This window comes from Pelodiscus sinensis, chromosome 20, assembly GCF_049634645.1.
Source record: "Pelodiscus sinensis isolate JC-2024 chromosome 20, ASM4963464v1, whole genome shotgun sequence".
NCBI lineage: Eukaryota > Metazoa > Chordata > Testudines > Trionychidae > Pelodiscus > Pelodiscus sinensis.
The window spans coordinates 28626320-28647202 of NC_134730.1; the positions used below are offsets into that span (position 1 = coordinate 28626320).

Sequence of the window (20883 nt, forward strand, 5' to 3'; positions counted from 1 at the left end):
AATTGCTTAAATAATTTGGGAATGGAAGGTCACAAACACCTATTTAACTTATTTATAAATGATCTGGAGAAAGGGGTAAACAGGGAGGTGGCAACATTTGCAGATGATCCCAAACTGCTCAAGGTAGTTAAGACCAAAGCAGACTGTGAAGAGCTTCAAAAAGATCTCCCCAAGCTAAGTGATTGGGCAACAAAATGGCAAAGGAAATTGAATGTTGATAAATGTAAAGTAATACACACTGGAAAAATAATCCCAACTATAAATAATATAAATAATCCCAACAATATGTACAAGATGTGGAGAAATTGGAGAGGGTCCAGAGAAGAGCAACAAGAATGATTAAAGGTCTAGAGAACATGAGCTATGAGGGAAGGGTGAGGAATTGGGTTTGTTTAGTTTGGAAAGGAGAAGACTGAGAGGGGACATGATAGCAGTTTTCAGGTATCTAAAAGGGTGTCATGAGGAGGAGGGAGAAAACTGGTTCATCTTGGCTTTTGAGGATAGAACAAGAAGCAATGGGCTTAAACTGCAGCAAGGGAGGTTTAGGTTGGACATTAGGAAAAAGTTCCTAACTGTCAGGGTGGTCAAACACTGGAATAAATTGCCCAGGGAGGTTGTGGAATCCCCATTTCTGGAGATATTTAAGAGTAGGTTAGATAAATGTCTATCAGGGATGGTCTAGACAGTATGTGGTCCTGCCATGAGGGCAGGGGACTGGACTCGATGACCTTTCAAGGTCCCTTCCAATCCTAGTATTCTATGATTCTACAATATAACCGGGACTAATTTAGCTACAACTACTCAAGAGAGAGATCTTGGAGTCATTGTGGATAGTTCTCTGAAAACATCCACTCAGTGTGCAGTGGCAGCCAACCAAGAAAAGAGAATGTTGGGAATCATTTAAAAAAGGGATAGAGAATAAGACAGAAAACATCTTATTGCCTCTATATAAAATCATGGTACGCCCACATCTTGAATATTGAGTATAGATGTGGTCACCTCATCTCAAAAAAGATATACAGGCAGTCCCCGGGTTACGTACAAGATAGGGACTGTAGGTTTGTTCTTAAGTTGAATTTGTATGTAAGTCGGAACTGGTACATATTGTAGGGGAAACTCTAGCCAAACATTTCTCCGGAGCTCAGTTTTATTCTCCCACACCTCACTTCCCTCAGTCCTTTATTCTCAAGCTGAGGTGTCTGCTGAGAAAAGCCACTCCGCGTCTGCCTGGTCTGCTGGGGGGGTAGGGGCGCTAGCTTCACATCTCCCTGGTCTGCTGGGGGGAAGCAGCTAGTGCGGGGTTGCCTCACCCCGTTTGTAAGTAGGGATCCGATGTAAGTCGGATCCATGTAACCCAGGGACTGCCTGCAGTGGCATTGGAAAAAGTTCAGAAAAGGGCAACAAAAATGATTAGGGGTTTGGAACGGGTCCCATATGAAGAAAGGTTTAAAAGACTTGGACTTTTCATCTTAGAAAAGAGGAGACTAAGGGGAGATACTATAGAGGTCTATAAAATCATGACTGGTGTGGAAAAAGTTATTAAGAAAAAGTTATTTACATATTCCCACAATATAAGAACTAGGAGTCACCAAATGAAATTAATAGGCAATAGGTTTAAAACAGACAGAAGAAAGTTTTTCTTCACTCCGCTCAGTCAACCTGTGGAACTCCTTGCCAGAGGATGTGGTGAAGGCTAGGAGTTTAACAGGGTTCAGAAAAGAGTTAGATAGATTCATGGAGCTTAGGTCCATGAATGGCTATTAGCCAGGAGGGGTAGGAATGGTGTCCCTAACCTCTGTTTCTCTACAGGTGGGTGACAGGGGAGGGATCATGTGAGGATTACCTGTTAGGTCCCCTCCCTCTGGGGCATTGGCCACTGTAGGCAGACAGGATACTGGGCTGGATGGACCATTGGTCTGACCCAGTCTTGCTGTTCTTATGTTCTAACACTATATTATGTATCTTGTGAATAAGATACCCCACTAGTTTAAATTCATAACCAGTCACCTCTCCAAAGAAGGATTCTGTGACCTCAGAGACCTCTTGTTCCATGACTCCTGAGACCTCCTGCTCCATGGTCTCTATGACCTCTTGATCTGTGAAACCCAAGACCTCCTGCTCCATGGCTTGCAAAACCTCCTGCTCCATGGCCCCCAAGACCTCCTGCTCTGTAGTTTCCAAGACCTCCTGCTTCACGGCCCCCGAGACCTCCTGCTCTGTAGTTTCCAAGACCTCCTGCTCCATGGCCCCCAAGACCTCCTGCTCTGTAGTTTCCAAGACCTCCTGCTTCATGGCCCCCGAGAACTCCTGCTCTGTAGTTTCCAAGACCTCCTGCTTCACGGCCCCCAAGACCTCTTGCTCTGTAGTTTCCAAGACCTCCTGCTCTGTGGCCCCCGAGATCTCCTGCTCTGTGGTCCCCGAGACCTCCTGCTCCGTGACCTCTGTGACGTCCTCCTTCATGGCTTCCATGACCTCCTGCTCTGTTGGGATGAGTCTCTCTCCTGGGTCCTCTGTAGGTACAGCCTCGCCCTCTTCCTTGTCATCACTGTTCTCTGCCTGCATTCCCTAGCACAGATCAGAACCAGAAAATAGAACAAAACCAAACAATAATGGTCCATGCTCTTTACTAAGGGCTATAACTACACTGCTTTACAACTTCTCTGAAGTGTCAGTACACGGGAAATGAATCTAATCTGACCACATCTAGTGAAACAGCAGCGCCTGCTAGGACTACAGTAGCTAAGGCCCTGTCAGAATATCCATGAGAAACTTTTAATTTCCCATATTTATGGCTCAAAAGCAAAAAATCTCTCTTTAGATTTTCCCAAAGAAGGTAATTTTCACAGCCACATTATACCTGATCAAATCACTCAGTTTGTCCATCTCTTTTCAAACTGCTCCTTTAATTAATGCTGCCAGTCACTAGGTTCTAATATTGTAGAGGTCTACTCATGGAATTAGAAATGACCCTTATGTCTCAGATGGTTGCCTATGTCTCTGTTATCTCAAAAACAGACAGTTACGGTATGCTATATGTGAAGATACACCTTAAATCCACCTTCAGCTGAGTCTGGTGCAGAACACAGTGGCTTGCTTACCAAGTGGGATATCTCACTGGAAGCATGTGGCACTGGCGCTCCAGGATCTGCACTGGCTGCCTGTTGATCTCTGGGTGGAAATGAAGGTGTGGGTTGTGACTTATAAAGCCCTAATAGTTTGGGACCAATAAGTCTGAGGGATCGCCTCTCTCTGTGGACCAGACTTTCACAGCAGCTGTGATCAGCAGGGAGCCAAAGCTGGATCCCCTGGTTATAAAAGAGGTGGCATCTGGCAGGACATTTTCTTTGAATATTCAGGACTCTCCCACCCTGCTTGGTCCAAAACAGCCCAATTATGGGGACCATCTGGGCCCACTGAGAAAGACACCTGTTTGATAGGTTGTTTTGGAGAGTATACCCTTCCCAGAACAATGAAGGAGTGGAAAGGATTGGTTTGTAGGTGGCTGGCTAGTCGAGTTCTGGTTTGAACTATTATTTTAGCATTGCTGGGATTTTGTTGTAGTATGAATGATGTGTTAGGGTACTTAGAGCCTTGGATAGATGCCACTTAATTACTCTTACAAGCAGATAACCCACTTCAACAGCTGGGCCTGATTTTTTTAAGTGCTTAGTACCTGCAGCTTGCATTGAGTTTCACTGGCATCAAAGATGCTCAGTATTTCTGGAAATCAGGCCCTTACAGTGGTTTTGAAAAAAAGAGAAAACAAGTAGGAGGATTTTTATGTGGACCGAGACAGCCCAGGTGAAATGACTTGTGTGAAATATTATTTAGCTGAAAATACAAATGTGAATAATCTGTATATTCTAGCTCCCCCAAATAAATACATCTTTAAATGTATTTTGTTGCAATCAATTCATTATGTATTTTTCTAACATTACAAGCTAGACGTATGCAATGAGCCTGTTGTATTCAAGTATTCAATACATGGAATCCACATGAATTCAGGCTTCCTATAAGCCTTCTACGTAAGTTCTTTAGTTACTGTATTCCAGTAATGAGCACTCAGATTCCCATAATCCCATCATATTTCTCTTAGAGCCAAGCCCTGCAAATTGCTAAGCACTGAGATGCTTGAGGCCATCAGCACCCATTCACTTTAATAAGGTTAGAAACATCTCAGCCCCTCACAGGATGAGGCCCATACTAAACAACGAAGCTCCACACAGAGATGTATCGTTACTCACAGTGAGAATTTTGAAAATGAAAAGTTAAAATCTAGATTCAGTGGGAAACTCAACTTTCACCCAAAAGGCACAAATTCTGTCCAACATCCACCGGGCAGATAGGATCAGAGCATGTGACCCAGTTTCCCGGTTGATAAATTGGGGATATGGGTGTTTATCTTTCCTTTGAACATGCTCCAAGATCTACAGATGAAAAGTGCTGTGTCAGAGATGAGTAAGAGCTACAAGACTCTCCTGGAAACCAGAATGTAGCCAAATTATGCTTCCCGTGGCCTCTTTCATATCCAAGCTAAGATGGCAATAATTTCTCAATTTTTCGCTACACTGGGATTGCTTCCATGAGGTTAATGATTCGTTATGTCAAAGCACTGGATTGATTGTTTAGTAGGTTCCATGCTTTCTAATGAGAATTCATAAACATCCACCTCTACAAAGGGAGCCTCTGGGGATTCAGGTGCATTGTGCTCTGCGGGATTCTGTTCCATTCCTGGCTCCTCTGCTGAAACACCATCTGCGTCTTCCTGTCTGTCCTGGCTACGCTCTGGCTGCACCACCTAGAATTCAGCAAAAAACAACATTGTAACAACAAACTGACTCCAATCAAAATTCTCATTAAGGACTGTGCAAGGCCCACACAGCATTTTACACCTGACGTGTTGTTTTAGTGCGTGCCACATATGGAATAAATGATTCTACCTGACCACATCCAGTGTAAGGAAATGCCCTTAATATTGAAGAATCTGATAGTGCTGCAATAATTAGGGATGTGGTACAGGTTGAACCTCTCTAGTTCGGTTCTCTCTGGTCTGGAAACATCCGTGGTCCAGCCTGATTTTAGTTAGCCAAATGTCCACTTATCATGGGGGTGGCCAAGTTTCACACAGTCCCATAAAGCTTCTTTATGGCCACCAGTCCTGGCTCTCAGTGTTCTGTGTTGTTAAATAGCTCCAATTTACCCCTCAATATCTTCTGAAGTGCAGCAAGCAGTGGCAGTGTTGGTAATACTGCTAGACAATATTGACCTCTCGGGATCCGGCAAATTCTCTGGTTCAGCACCGGTCAGGTCCGGAGGGTGCGGAAGTAGAAAGGTTCAACTTGTAATAAACCCTTAAATTCCTCTAAGATGCTACAGAGACTTTTTTAATGGCATGGTTGTTTGAAAATGTAGCACTAAATAAAATCCCTTACCCCAAAGCAATTTGAAACTATTATAAAAATTTAACATCCAAGTCCAATAATTCAAAATCTGTGAAGTCTTATTCTGTGTATTGTCTTGCGTAAGATTATGAACTGAGTCATTTGCAGGTGCAGTATTTCTCAATACATGTTAGAATTTTCTTTAAAAGGAGACCATTCTGAATATTAAACATATTATTCCGGAGCTGGGCAAAATGCGGCCTGGGGTGCCTAACACTTTTATCCAGCCTGTGGACCACATCTGGCCATTGTCTACTAATAACCTGCTGCCCATGCCACTGAATTTCCTATTTAAATGGCTCACAGCTCCTAGTCACGGTGCTACCCTGGCAGGGGCCGGAGCTGTGAGCCCTTTAAATAGCCACAATAACCTTGGGCAGCTGCCAGGCAATGTGATAGTGGCAGAGCTATGAAGCCTTTGCTGTATTTTTAATTCAAAGCCTCTGGCCCCAGACCACTCTGGGAGGGAGGCTAATTCCCAGCCCCGTCCCTTCTGCCCCAGGCTCCGCCCCTCCTGGGGGGTAGAGCTGCCTGTGACAATATACCAAAAATCATAAAGTGCCCCCCCTGGCAAAAATTATTGCCCACCTTTGTATTATACTAATAGGTCATCACAATTTCTCATAAATTCCTTTGCAAGTCTTTTAAAATTTAGAGGATATTTTTAAAGTATTAACTATTTGTAATGCTTTTCTGGCTCCAAAGCAAACGTGTTTCTCTGCACATCTTTTGTACATCCTTATTAATAAAGTGAGGGGAACCAAAAAAAATTCCCAAAGAATCACAGAATTGTAGGACTGGAAGAGACCTTGAAAGGTCATCTAGTCTAACCCTTGCCCTGAGGCACAATCAAGTAAATCTAGACTATCCCTGACAGGTGTTTATTTAACGAGTCTTAAAATCCTCCATTGGGGATTCTCCCTCAGTAGCGTATTCCAGTACTGAACTATACTCATTGTTAGAAACTTTTCCCAAATCTAATCTGAATATTTTAGCTAACCCTTTTCTGGACAAAGGCACTCTGATCTCTAACATTTCTTGGAGAAATGTTTCTTTTCATGCTTTGATTTTCGTTATTTTTTGAATGTTTTATCACAACATTTCTTGGAAAATCCCAAAAAAGAGGTTTTCATTTTTCAGTACCACTTGCCTTACTAGTGAATCCACCCACATAGTACCCTGGGATTCTAATTCCCAGGGTGTAGAAAGTCGTTTATATTTGCAACTTTACCCCATTATCTTCTGGATGCAGCTCCTCCTCCTCCTCTTCTGAAATCTGTTCAACACCTGATTCGGGGCTTAATTAAGTTGAACAAATTATTGAACAATTTTTAACAAAATAACAACATACAAAAATGAAAAACCTGGCTGTGGGTTAAATGCTAGCACTGACTCCTGGAGCATTAATCAGAACCAAATGTTGGATCTGTAAGCACGCAGAGCCTAACGCCAGCAGGGACACTTGCACAATCTGTTTCTGTGTGAGTTTATTACTTGGATTTGCCTTGTTTGCGACACAGAAACTGCAGCCTTGTGCAAGCGCCTGAGAACCAGAAACAGACACAGACTGAAAACAAATGGAATGCTGGTGCAGCTGGAGAAGACATAATCAGGAAGTGAGCTGATATTTAGGGGCTGGGAACGGTCTGGAGAGGTAATGGAAGGATTCTCCTCCTTTGTCCCTTCCCCTCACTGGCTCTTCCCTTCCCTCCCCCCCATTCTTATTACTCTCACCCCTCCCCAGTTCCTACCAGCTCTGCCTTTTTCTCTCCCTGATTCCATTCCAATTTCTCCCTCCTTCCACCAGCACAGTCCAGATCCCACCTCCTCCTCATCTCCTCTGATGACATTTGTGCTAACCCTTGTCCTCCCCCATCCCCATTCTACCTCCCGCACCTGTCCCTGCCACCACCTTGACCCCTCTTGTTCCATCATTCCTAACCTCATGCCCTTTCCCCTTTCCTTCTCCCCTCCTCTTGCTGTCCCTGGAATGCCTGTTCCACTTCTGAGAAGATCACAGCCATCCACTATCTCTTCCTCTCCCACTCCTCCCAGCTCCCAGCTCCCAGCTCATAGAGAGACCTGGATCCCTTTGTTTGACTCTTGCTTCTGCAGACACCTTCTCTCACAGAGCTTTCTCCTTTTCTCATACCTAGTGTCCTAGGTCAGACTATGGTTGGGCTTCTCTTCTTCCATTCCTGTTACTTTCAACCTCCCCCTGCTCCCCCTCCTCACTCTCTCTCTTTCAAACAGCACAGCATCTTATTCTTCTCTCCAGTTCCTTAGTGCTATCACCCCACTTTTTCGCAAGATCTGTATATCTCCTTTTTTGAGGCATAAGGATCTTCGCAAAAGGTTTTTTTGCGCAAAACGGATCCGTCTACACTACTAGTTTTTGTGCAAAAACCTCTTGTGCAGAAAGCCTCGGGTGGAGATTATGCAAATGAAGCGTGAGAAGTTGCTAATGAGCGCTTCATTTGCACTGTCTCTTCTGCAAAAAAGAGGCAGTATAGACATAGCCCCTTCTGTCCACCCAACTCCTCCCCATCAGCCTTCCTCTCTGATTTTGATTGATGGCTTTCTCTTGTCCTCACCTCATAATCTCCCATCCTAAGGGACTTCATGTTGCATGCTTCCACACCCTGGCCTCTTCATTCAACCTGCCGTCCTGGTTCAATCTCCCACTCCTCGAAAGAGATGTTCACTGGATTTGGTCTTCACCGAGCACCATTCTCTTTCTGACCACTGAGTTCCCTTTTTCTGACCACCCTTGGTCTCTTTCAGCATCACTCGTCCTTCCCATCCCTGATGCCTTGCCATTTGGCTTTTCCTTGACTACCAACCCATCAGCACTGTTGACTTCCAGTCTGTTCTCAGCTCTCTCCTCCTGCCCTCTTGTCCCTTTCTTCTATTGATATGGCTGTTGAGTCTCTCCGTGTTTCACTTTTCTCCACCTTTGGCTCTTTTACTCGAGTCTCTAATCACAGAATCCACCCTGCCAACACTCATCTCCCACATCTGGTCCCTCACCTCTTGCTCTTCTGCTGCAGAATATCTGCAGTGGAAATCCTTTCAACGAGCTGGCTTCATTCCCCACAAATGTGTTCTCTCCTCCTTCATTTCTCCCATCTTCCTAGCTAAACAATTCCACTTCTCCAACTGAACTGAATGCCATGCCTGAAATCCCACCTTTGACTCACTGCTCAAACGCTCCCTTTCTCCTGCTTTCATTTCTTGACAAAATACAATGTGACCGTCTCTCTCCCCTCAACTTGCCTTGCCTTTCCTCCTTTCCAGTCACAGAAGCAGAAGGTTCTTCTCCTCTAATCCCTCCACTTGACCCCAGTGACTCCCATTCCATCCCATCCCATCTCATTTCCTGATCTCCCATGACCCACTACTACACTCACTCTTCTCTAGCTTTTACCCCCACTATACAAGCATGCTTTAGTGTCTCCCATCTTAAAAATAAATCACTGCTTACACCATGGCTACGTCTACACTGGCCCCTTTTCCGGAAGGGGCATGTTAATTTCACCTATCGTAGTAGGGAAATGCGCGGGGGATTTAAATATCCCCCGCGGCATTTAAATAAAAATGTCCGCCGCTTTTTTCCGGCTTTTAAAAAAGCCGGAAAAGAGCGTCTATACTGGCCCCGATCCTCCGGAAAAAGCACCCTTTTCCGGAGGCTCTTATTCCTACTTCAAAGTTCACTACCATCTAGTCATAGGGTTACCTCTCTATGCCAGATGTGACTACTTCTGTTCAAACTAAAATGTCAGCCTGCATCTCTTTCTTTGATAGGATAACAAGTCTTGTGAATAAGGGAGAAGCAGTGGACGTGGGACACCTAGACTTTAGTAAGGCATTTGATACGGTGTCGCATGATCTTCTTACCAATAAAATAGGCAAAAACAACTTAGATGGGGCTACTATAAGGTGGGTGCATAACTGGCTGGATAACTGTACTCAGAGAGTAGTTATTAATGGTTCATAATCCTGCTGGAAGGGCAGAACAAGTGGGGTTCTACAGTGGTCTGTTCTGAGACTGGTTCTGTTCAATATCTTCATCAATGATTTAGATATTGGCATAGAGAGTTTGAAGATACCACCAAGCTGGGAGGGGTTGCAAGTGCTTTGGAGGACAGGGTCATCATTCAAAATGATCTGGACAAACTGGAGAAATGGGTTGAGGTAAATAGGATGAAGTTTAATAAGGACAAATGCAAAGTGCTCCACTTAGGAAGGGACAATCCATTTCACACATACAGAATGGGAGTCTCCCCTTGCCCCCCGGCTCCACATGGCATTCCAACTTTGAAATGTACAAGAGTCCCAGATGGGGCTCTTGTACATTTCAAAGCAGAAGCACTGTGTGGAGCCCTGGGTCAGCAAGGAACTCCCCACGGGCCCTGGGCTCCACGTTGTATTTCAGTCTTTGAAATGCACAAGAATCCCTGCTGGTGCTCTTGTACATTTCAAAGAGGAAGCGCAACTGCTGCACCCCTGCCCCGTCCCACTGAACTGGAGCTGGGGGGAAATGGCTTTTAAGGGAAGGCCTAGGGCACTGGAGACAGAGATGGGGAGATCTGACATGGGGGGGCTAGAGAGGGGGAGGAAGATGAAAGGCTCTGGGGGGTGAGGATGATGGGGGAGAGTGGGGCAGAGAGGTTGGAGGAATGGGAGCTGGAGGAGTCTGGGGTGAGGATGATAAGAGCATGAGGTGAAGGGAGGAGGATGAAGGGCTCTGGGGTTTGTGCAATGGGGAGGGAGGTGGGGGCTCGGAGGGTGAGAATGAGACAGGTGGAGGACCTGGGGGTTATGGGAAATGGGCTGTGGGCAAGGATGTGGGAAGGAGGGGAGGGGATAATGGGGCTGAGGAGGCAGCAGATCTGGGATGAGGGGCTGGAAGGAGGAAGGTTGGGGGTGGGGGTGAGGAGGGGCTGAGAGGAAGGGGTTTAGAAGGAAGGTCGGGGAGAGGATGATGAGGGGCTAAGGAAGGAAGGGGACTGGGAGGAAGGACGGGTGAGGATGGGGGGCTGGCAGGAAGGGAGGGGGTGGGGTAGGATCTGGGAGGGGGGAGGATGGGGGGCTGGCAGGAAGGGAGGGGGAGGGGGGAAGATGGGGGGCTGGCAGGAGGGGAGGGGGAGGGTTGGGAGCTGGGAGGGGGAGGATGGGGGCTGGCAGGAAGGGAGGGGGAGGGGGGAGGATGGGGGGGCTGGCAGGAGGGGAGGGGGAGGGGTGGGAGCGGGGAGGGGGGAGGATGGGGGGCTGGCAGGAGGGGAGGGGAGGGGGAGGGGTGGGAGCTGGGAGGGGGAGGATGGGGGCTGGCAGGAAGGGAGGGGGAGGGGGGAGGATGGGGGGGCTGGCAGGAGGGGAGGGGGAGGGGTGGGAGCGGGGAGGGGGGAGGATGGGGGGCTGGCAGGAGGGGAGGGGGAGGGGTGGGAGCTGGGAGGGGGAGGATGGGGGCTGGCAGGAAGGGAGGGGGAGGAGGGAGGATGGGGGGGCTGGCAGGAGGGGAGGGGGAGGGGTGGGAGCGGGGAGGGGGGAGGATGGGGGGCTGGCAGGAGGGGAGGGGAAGGGGTGGGAGCTGGGAGGGGGAGGATGGGGGCTGGCAGGAAGGGAGGGGGAGGGGGGAGGATGGGGGGGCTGGCAGGAGGGGAGGGGGAGGGGTGGGAGCGGGGAGGGGGGAGGATGGGGGGCTGGCAGGAGGGGAGGGGGAGGGGTGGGAGCTGGGAGGGGGAGGATGGGGGCTGGCAGGAAGGGAGGGGGAGGGGGGAGGATGGGGGGGCTGGCAGGAGGGGAGGGGGAGGGGTGGGAGCGGGGAGGGGGAGGATGGGGGGCTGGCAGGAGGGGAGGGGGAGGGGTGGGAGCTGGGAGGGGGAGGATGGGGGCTGGCAGGAAGGGAGGGGGAGGGGGGAGGATGGGGGGGCTGGCAGGAGGGGAGGGGGAGGGGTGGGAGCGGGGAGGGGGAGGATGGGGGGCTGGCAGGAAGGGAGGGGGAGGGGTGGGAGCGGGGAGGGGGGAGGATGGGGGGCTGGCAGGAGGGGAGGGGGAGGGGTGGGAGCGGGGAGGGGGAGGATGGGGGGCTGGCAGGAGGGGAGGGGGAGGGGTGGGAGCGGGGAGGGGGAGGATGGGGGGCTGGCAGGAGGGGAGGGGGAGGGGTGGGAGCTGGGAGGGGGAGGATGGGGGCTGGCAGGAAGGGAGGGGGAGGGGTGGGAGCGGGGAGGGGGAGGATGGGGGGCTGGCAGGAAGGGAGGGGGAGGGGTGGGAGCGGGGAGGGGGGAGGATGGGGGGCTGGCAGGAGGGGAGGGGGAGGGGTGGGAGCGGGGAGGGGGAGGATGGGGGGCTGGCAGGAAGGGAGGGGGAGGGGGAGGATGGGGGGGCTGGCAGGAGGGGAGGGGGAGGGGTGGGAGCGGGGAGGGGGAGGATGGGGGGCTGGCAGGAAGGGGGGGGGAGGGGAAATGGGGAGGGGCGGGGCTATCACGTGTCCTCCCCCTGGGGGCCGGTTGGGGCGCGCGCCCTCGCTCACCCGCTGTCCGGCTCCACCGGCTCCATCTTCCCGTTACCAGGCAACGCCGTCAACATCCGGGATCCGGCAAGTACCACGGGGGGAAGGAGAGGGGGACACCGGACTGAACCATCCCTTCCCCTGGCGGGGGAGGCCAGCGCAGCAGAGCAGAGCAAGGGAAGGGTGTCCTCAGCCCACCCCTCCCCCCGCCATGGCACCGGGACCAGAGACAGCGATGGTGGGGGCTGGATCCCGCGGATGGGGGTGATGGTGGGGGATGGGGATGGGGAGCGATTGTGGGGGGTGGATCCCAGCCACATCAAATTGTGACTTAGGATGCGTCTCCACACCACCCTAAACTCGCAATAAGAAATGCAAATTGCACTATGCAAATCGCTATCTTATTTCAAATCTATTTTGAAATAGGCTATTTTGAAAGTTGGTTTATCTGCACAACGCCAAATTTCGAAATAACGCGCTACTCCGAGCCATTCCATATCCCTCGTGCAATGAGGTTTACCAGGATGGCAAAATAGCGTGCCCGTTATTTCGAAAAATATTTTGAAATAAGGGGTGGCTTGTGTAGACACAGGGTAGCTATTTTGAGTTACCTCCAGTGTCCCGAAATAGTCATGCAGTGTAGACCTACGCTTATAGAATCATAGAACACTGGGACTGGAAGGGACCTCGAGAGGTCATCAAGTCCAGCCCCCCGCCCTCATGGCAGGACCCAGTATTGTCTAGACCATCCCTGAGAGACATTTATCTAACCTGCTCTTCAATATCTTCACAGATGGGGATTCCACAACCTCCCTGGGCAATTTATTCAGCTTAATTTTGCTTCCTCCTTCTGCTCACTCTTCCCTGGGAAACTTCTTCCCCCCTTTCCACCCCCCTCCACTGAATGCTCTCACTGACATGACCACTGCAGAGCATGACTGAGCAGCAGTGCCCATTAGGGAAAAGTCGGGGGGGGGGTGACAAATGACCTGCAGGTTTTTGCACTGGCCCAAAGTTACAGCATAGAACATGATCTGCTTATTAATTGCTCAGGCCACATCCCGGCTGCTTTAAGAGGTGATACCTCCGGCTGCTGACAGCCATCCTGCTCCAGCTGCTTACGGCCACACCACTGAAATCTCACCCAGCCACTCGTGTGTACACAGGAAGGCACAGCCAGGCCAGTGTGACCTGGGGCAGGACAGGCTCTGCTCCTGTACAATGGAGCTCAGGGAAGTCTGCTGTAAACTTGACTCTTGATGGCACCAGCTCCTGCTCTTTGTAGATAAGAGAGAGGAGAGACTCCTGGATCAAAGGGGACCCAGGGACCTTGCAGGAGGGAAGAATGAGGGCTGTAGCAGGGTCTATGCCAAGAAAGGAAGGGACCAGAATTCCCCCCCACCCAAACTATGTGGATGGACATCCCTGGGACTGAGTGGCCTGTGCGAAAAGTTGTCCCTGCATTCCTAGGTGCTGGAACTAAGTCGAGGCTGGGGAACCTCAGGCCCAGGGGCCGGATGCAGCCCCCAAAGCTCAGGGCTGCCCCCCCAGGATTGGGGTGCCTGCGCTGCTGCTCCATCCCCCGCCATCCCACTGTGGGGCTGGCACACACAAAACCTACTAGCCTGGTTGCCCGCCCCCCCAGCTCTGGTGTGTAAGAGGAATGGGGGGAAGGTCTTTCTTCTCAGTCAGGGGCCACGCCAGTGAGGGTTGGGGATTTGGGGTTTTTTGGTTCTCACTTGAGTGCAGCCCCTGACTGATTTTTCTGTGGGTCAGTGGCCCAAAAAAGGTTCCCCACCCTGAACTAGGAGTTTGGGGCTGCTCCTGCACCCCCTGACTTGAAGGGCTTTCCATTATTTGGAGGGTTACAGTGTGGTTCAATGGCTCTCAGCACACACAGCAAGAACGGTTCCAGTTGACGATAAAACCTTGTCCCCCATATATGGTTCCTCTCTGCCAGCAGTGTTAAAGGGGACTCGCTGGTCGGGAGCATGCAGAAAGCCAGGTGGGGACCTCATGCTGGGAGCTGGGGATCTGCCCAGTGATGAGGCTTCTTGTGCCTGGGGTGCCCCTTTCCTTGGGTGGCTGGCGTGGGGCCTGGTCCCTGGGGCAGGCAGGGCACCCAAAGTCTGGAAGGAGGATTGCTGGGGGTGCCTGGGCACACAAGAGCTAGAACAAAGGATGTTGAGAGGGTGCAGGAGGACTGGAACGAGGGATATAAAATCCCGTTGAATCAGTTAACCTATTAAACATGTTAACCAGTTAACCAGAGACGCGGGTGTATGTGCCACTCCAGCCCCTGCCAGTTAACCATAACCGGTCAGGGTGATGCTTACTGGATAACTGGTCACATTCCTGGCTGGAATGCGGGGTGCATGGGGGCAGCGGGATTCTGGGAGGTGCATGGTGGCTGGGGAATGCGAGGTTCTGGAGGGTTCATCGGGGCTGGGGAATGTGGGGCTTGGGGGTGCACTGGGGCTTGGGGTGCTGGGGGGTGCACCGGGGTTTGGGGGTGCATGAGGGCTGGGGGATGCGGGGGGGCTGGGAGATGCAGGGTGCTGGAGGGTGCATGGGGGCTGGGGATGCGGGTCACTGGGGGGTGCATGGAGGCTGGGGGATGCGGAGCGCTGGGGGCTGGGAGATGCGGGGTTCTGGAGGGTGCATGGGGGCTGGGGGATGCGGGGTGCTGGGGGGTGCAGGGGGGCTGGGGGATGCAGGGCTCTGGAGTGTGCATGGAGGCTGGGGAATGCGGGGTGCTGGGCGGTACATGGGGGCTGGGGGATGCGGGGCGCTGGGGGGTGCACTGGGGCCTGGAGGTGCATGGGGGCTGGGGGGTGCATGGGGGCTGGGGGGTGCGGGGTGCTGGAGTGTGCATGGGGGCTGAGAGATGCGGGGCGCTGGGGGGGTGCATGGGGGCTGGGGGATGCGGGGTGCTGGAGGGTGCATGGGGGCTGGGGGATGCGGGGTGCTGGAGGGTGCATGGGGGCTGGGGGGTGCACTGGGGCCTGGAGGTGCATGGGGGCTGGGGGGTGCATGGGGGCTGAGAGATGCGGGGCGCTGGGGGGGTGCATGGGGGCTGGGGGGTGCATGGGGGCTGGGGGGTGCTGGAGGGTGCATGGGGGCTGGGGGATGCGGGGCGCTGGGAGGGTGCATGGGGGCTGGGGGGTGCTGGGAGGGTGCATGGGGGCTGGGGGATGCGGGGTGCTGGAGGGTGCATGGGGGCTGAGAGATGTGGGGCGCTGGGGGGGTGCATGGGGGCTGGGGGATGCGGGGCGCTGGGGTCCCTGGGCACACGAGGTCTGGAACAAAGGGCACTGGGGGCTGCTGCACCCCTATGATGCCTGGGCGCACCAGGACAGGAACGAGGGGCGCTGGGGGGGGCGGGAACGAGGCCCCCCCGTGGATCCCGGCGGGGCAGGGAGCGCGACGCGCACGCGCAGCACGCCCCATCGAGTCGGGCCGGCTCCGGAGGGGCGGGGCTAGGGCAGGGGGCGGGGCTTCGCCATGCCCCCTCCCCCAGCCCGGCCTCACGTTGCTGATCGCGGCGGCAGGAGGGAGCGGCTGGTCCCGGTGCCTAGGGCCGGGCTGGGAGCCCAGCAACCCAGCGCGGGGGTGAGGCTGCCCCCCCGGGGGAGGGTATACCTGGGGGGAATTGCACGGGGGTGGGGGGCTGCATCCTGCAAGGGGGGGTTGCATCCTGCATCCTGCATCCGGACTGGTATCTTGGAGGTGGGAGGATGTATCCTGGAGCGGGGGGTGTATCCTGGAGGGGAGATGGGGGAGCTGTATCCTGGAGCGGGGGGGGGGTTGCATCTGGGGGGGACACTAGTGGTTGCACAACAAAATAGTATTTTCCACACTGAGGATCTTACTTGCAGGCCCTTTGTGAACGTGTTTCCTCCATAAGCCTGGTCCACATGCTCTCGCTTCTGTCTTCCTTTGGCCCTTAAGGAGCACAAGGATAGCTCCGGGGCTAATGCATGTGTCTTGGGTTTGTCATGTGTTTGCTTCTTAAATCCCCCCTAGATTCTTTTTGTGGTTCTCTTAATCCTGCTGCGTCTATCTTCCTGTCCTCCACTTCCTGAGACCTGTCCCGAAGCTTTCTGAATACTTGCCAGTCCTTCTGTCCCATTACCAAGTGTTCATTTTATACGTGATCGTTTCCTTGTCTGCTTCTTTCTCTTATATATGGGTGGTTCTTTTTTCTTCAGCGTAAGCAATGAAGATGCCTAGAAACAATCTCAGGTGTCTACCAGGCACCAAACAATTGGTAAAATTCTGGCTTTGACAAGTTCATGTAATGAGTTAATAGTTAAAACAATTCTATTTGAAAACAGACTTTTGGTTGGAATGAATTTGGGACTCTGTCCACACTCTGAATGGCTAAATGAGAGATTCTGTGCTCCCAAATTACTCTGCAATATGTAGCATGTGCCAGTGCCTGGAAAGCTAGTTTTTCTGAGGATACAAATCTGTTAATTAACTTTATTTCTGTATGTATGAATTTTTCTCTCACATTCTTTTTTTCAAACTTATTGTTGTTATTGAGTCTACACTACAATGACATGACTGCTGTGAAAGGTGTGATGCCATCTGTAAATGTTGCATTATGGCTAATAAATTAGCAGGGTTTTTTTTCTGATCACTTTTACGTAGCAATGCCATTGGTGCGGACAGAGGTTTGGGGTTGTTTTTTTGTTTTGTTTGTAATTTGTATGCGATGAATAATGAATGTTCATTCTAGAGTCTATAAAACATGAATCTTGTAACATATGGTGTCAGCATTTTGAGATCCTTTTAATATACAGCTAGGTCCCTGGGCTCAGAAGCCAGCTGTTAAAATGCATATTAATTCCTTTTTTTTTTTTTTTGGTTCTTTTATCCCCATTTGTTCTTAGTAGAAGAAGGCAGTGGGCGGGGACAAGACGTGAGCTCGGTGTTCCACCTGGGATCTTGAATGTGCATCCATTTTTATCCTGTTCTTTCTCCTTCCCACACTGTCCCCTACGCTTCGCATTTGCTTCACTTCCCTCTGGCCAGCTGATGCACTGTGAATTTATCAACCCTACTCCGGAGTCAGTCAGAGGGTCTCAGGATAACGACACAAGATGCTTTCCTGTCCCTTGTGCTGCCCTCAGAATGTGTGAACGTGCTACCCCGTCATTCTTAGCAGAAACTGAACTGGGACTAGCACTTGGACCATGGCAATTTGGAGAAGCGCTGCCCACTTTTAAGTTAACTTGAACAATGTCGTTTTCTTCTACATAGTCCATACTTGTGACTTGGCTGTATTATTCTTGTATTATTATAATACCTAGGAGCAATGTTGCCCCTAATTTTTTTCCATCCGTGTGTGGAATAAATTTTTATCGGCACCAAGGCATGTGCGAAAGTGCTGCACCAGTGGGGGAGGAGGGAACCTACCTGTGAGCACTGGAATCTCTGCACAGCTTACAGGTGGCATTGTCTAGGAGCCCTGCTTGTGGATCAGGACTCGGTTGTGTTAGGCGCTGTACAAACACACAACAAAAATGGTTCCTGTGCTCAAGAGTTTCAAATCTAAGATAAAATCAGATGGATACAGATTAGGGTGGTTAGAATATGTTTAATCAAGTAAACGTGTAATCACTGCAAATGTCAGCATGTGGGGAATATATGAGGAATGTTAAAGACTAGTCAACTATCTGATAAACTAGTGATTATGGGAAGAGGGATAGCTTAGTGGTTTGCGCATTGGCCTGCTAAACCCAGGGTTGAGAGTTCAATTCTTGCAGAGGCCATTTGGGGCAAAAAAAATTTGTCAGGGAGCATGGTACTTGGTCCTGCTGTGAAGGCAGGGAACTTGATGACCAAGGTCCCTTCCAGTTCTAGGAGACAGGCAATCTCCATTAACTTTAATTAAAAAATTTTTTTTTTAATTTTAACCTTTTTTCCATGGAGGAACCCCTAAAACAATTTTTCATATCCCGAGGAACCCCTACCCATGAAAACGTTTGCTTGGCCAGAAAAAGTTGACAGCGGGGAGCACAATTCAATTACTGCTAAATTATTGTCAAGAAAATTTATTTGTAAAGAGCTGTTATATATGTCAGCTTACATTGTAAGAATTTTTTTTTAAATGTATTTATTCCACGATTTCTCACGGAACCCCTGAGGATGGTCTGCAGGAACCCTGGTTGGGAAACACTGTGATAAGCAAATGCTGATTGGATAGTCAACAAGATAGTCGACTAGTCGCTTCCCTCCCCCCACCCCAGCAAGGGAAGGGAAAAGAGGGGGGTACTTCAAAGCAGCAGTGCCACATGGAGCCGAGAGTCCCGGGCTCTGTGGCGCTGCTGCTTTGAAATGCCATGTCAGCGTTTTAAAGGAGCAGCGCCGCACAGCTGACCCCAGGCTCCGTGTGGCGCTGCCCCTTTGAAATGCCATGGTGTTGTTTCAAAGGGGCAGCGCCACCCTGTCAACTAATCGAATAGTCGATGCAAAAATTCATTGACTATTCGATTAGTGAATTACTCGATACTTAGCATCCTTAGAATATATTGCTAATCATACTGTTGGCACTTCATAAGCTAACTGCCCTTCTCCTGTCTTCTGTCTATTCACGTATCTTTCCTCAAATTGAGAGCACCTCAGGGCAGAGGTCATGGCGCCTTGAATGTCTGGGCAAAATCTAGCTGCTGGCACGAACAAATAAGTAGGTTAAAATATTGTGGGAAAGGAAGGATAACTTGTGTGAAACCCACATTTTTTTAAATGTCACTGGCGTGAATCAGTGAAGCGTAGCCAAGTGAGGCTTTGGACTAAGCATTTATGCGCTACGTGGGAGAATTTCCTTCGGGGAGGCAATATTTTCAAGGACTAAACCTAGCTCATTCCTACAGTGTAATGCTTTATTCAGCTTCTCTATCTGGCACCCTTGGGACCTGACTGACCTCACGTGATTCGGCATCAGTCTTGTCTAGCTGCATTACTAACATTTCCATTGCTGACTGGGCTCTCAGAAGATGTCAAGGGGCAAATTAGAGCTAAAGAACAGCACATGGGACTGGTGGCTGCATCCAAACTTTGTGGGACTGTGGGGAACTTGGCCACACCCACGATCCGTGGACATCTGGCTGATTCATATCATGCCGTACCATGGATGTTTTCGGACCAGAGAGGTTCAGCCTGTCGTGTCTTTCTTCCAGGCTGCATGGGACTAGCAACCAGGAATTCCCCAGATTTAGTTCTGCTTCTGATACTACTTTTGAGTGACCCTGTCTGCCTCAGTTTCCCCATTTGTAAAATGCCTTCCTCCAAGGGGGGGTTGTGCGGATGTAATGTTTGCGGAGTGCGTTGGGCATAAGCGCTGAGTGTTTTGTAGGAGCGGAAAAAACATTATGAATCAAGCCAAGGTGACAGACTGTGGGTGAAAGGGGGACAAGTTGGAGGCCTGAGTCAGCAAGGAAAACATTTTCTTAGGATGCTCATCTTGTCTAAGGCAGGCCCTTTCATCTCCGCGATGTTTACCTGCAGGAAGTTGAGAGGAAGTGGCAAGGAGGGATGTTCAGTGTTAACCGGGAAAGCATACGCCTTGCCGGCATGCTTACCGGTCAACCGGAGCGTTCTCCCCTCGGCAGCCCAGCGGGTGGCAGGCACGGAACAGTCTTCTCTCACCTGCATTGTGGCAAGGCCAAGGCAGTCCCCAGACGCCCAAGGCAGAGGTCGGTGTGGAAAGAACAGCCCCCTGCTGCCTGTAGTGGCAGCAGATGGGGAAGGAGCAACCCCAGCCACCCGCAGCCGGTGGTTAACTGGTTAACCAAATCATTTAACCAGTTAACTACAGTGGGTGGGTTTTACATCCCTAGTGACAAGTCTGTTTGGTCAGACTGAAGTGCCGGGTAGGTTTCTCTGTCCGTTTATCAAAAGTGACCGAATGCACGTTGTCAGCCCCGACGTGGCACCCCTGTGAGGTCACTTTGGTAGAACTCTTTGTGTTTGGGTCATGTGGTGAATCGGTTTTGCCCTGAGCTCTTGGGCTACGCTATAGGTACAGTGCTTCGGACTGATAATGAGAAACGCCCCTTTGGTCCGCTCCCACCTGGCACAAATGCCCCAGGACCCAAAGAAGGGGGAGCTCAGTTGTGGCGAGCGTCCATAACCAGGTTCCCTCGCTGTGCCCCAGTTTGGGGTATGTGGGAGATTCATTCCTAATCATTAGTGTGGATCTGAAACCCACCACTGCCCCAGGGGAGAATCTCCTCTGAAATCAGAGGGTTTCATCCCAGGCTGATGTCGACCTCCAGCAGGTTTGACAGAGATCTTTGATTCTGTTCATTCAGCAGCTGTAAAGGCGGAGACCCAATCCAGGGGAAATATTGCCTTCCCTACTCACTGGGGCTACATCTAGACTACAAGCCTCTTTCAAAAGAGCGCGTCTAGACTACAAGCAGATTTTTCGAAAAAGTGAGCCGCTTTTACGAAAGAGAGTCTAGCCGCGCTCTTTCGAGAGAGCGCAGTTTGCATTCAATAGCGCTGTTTTTCGAAAGAGTGCTTTTGAAAAAAGGCGTTATTCCTCGTAAAGTGAGGTTTACCGCCATCGAAAAAACTGCCGCTGCCTTTCGATTTACTTTCGAAAGGACGCAGGTGATGTTTTTTCGAAAAATCGCTACTTTTTTGGTTTTGTTTTAGCTTCTCATTTGTGTGCGGCCCCCGACTGATTTGTCTGTAGGTCAGCGGCCCCCAACCCAAAAAAGTTTCCCCGCCCCTGGGTTAACTGGTTAAATGTTACGTTTAACGGATCAAGCGGGGTTCCATGAGCAGAGGGTCATTCCAACCTGGTCTGGCTGGAGCAGCTCCGGGCCTCACGGGGCTGCTGATTAACTGGTTACTCGTAAGCGTCACTCAGTAACCAGTTAACTGGTTACCAGTTCACATCCCTAATCTTGTTGG

At 50.8% G+C, this 20883-nt stretch overlaps 2 protein-coding genes across 10 annotated transcripts in view; one reads left to right on the forward strand and one right to left on the reverse strand.

The window, feature by feature from the left end:
- Positions 1–12051, reverse strand: part of CCDC40 (coiled-coil domain 40 molecular ruler complex subunit) — a 29536-nt gene extending 17485 nt beyond the window's left edge. For 4 of the 6 annotated variants that reach the window (XM_075904104.1, XM_075904107.1, XM_075904105.1 and 1 more), the window contains exons 1-4: positions 11974–12051; positions 6673–6739; positions 4670–4798; positions 2008–2565 (exon numbers count right to left, since the gene is read on the reverse strand). In XM_075904104.1, coding sequence (XP_075760219.1) covers positions 2008–2565; positions 4670–4798; positions 6673–6739; positions 11974–12029 — 810 coding nt within the window. In that variant the 5' untranslated portion in view covers positions 12030–12051. Of the gene's footprint in view, positions 1–2007; positions 2566–4669; positions 4799–5200; positions 5371–6672; positions 6740–11973 lie in introns of those variants that run through there. The other 2 variants (XM_075904108.1, XM_075904106.1) reach the window with 2 other exon arrangements.
- Positions 7077–20883, forward strand: part of TBC1D16 (TBC1 domain family member 16) — a 54292-nt gene continuing 40485 nt past the window's right edge. Inside the window, exon 1 of one of the 4 annotated variants that reach the window (XM_075904123.1) lies at positions 7077–7095. The gene's annotated coding sequence lies outside the window, so the exon portion shown is untranslated. Of the gene's footprint in view, positions 7096–15429; positions 15565–20883 lie in introns of those variants that run through there. The other 3 variants (XM_075904120.1, XM_075904124.1, XM_075904121.1) reach the window with 3 other exon arrangements.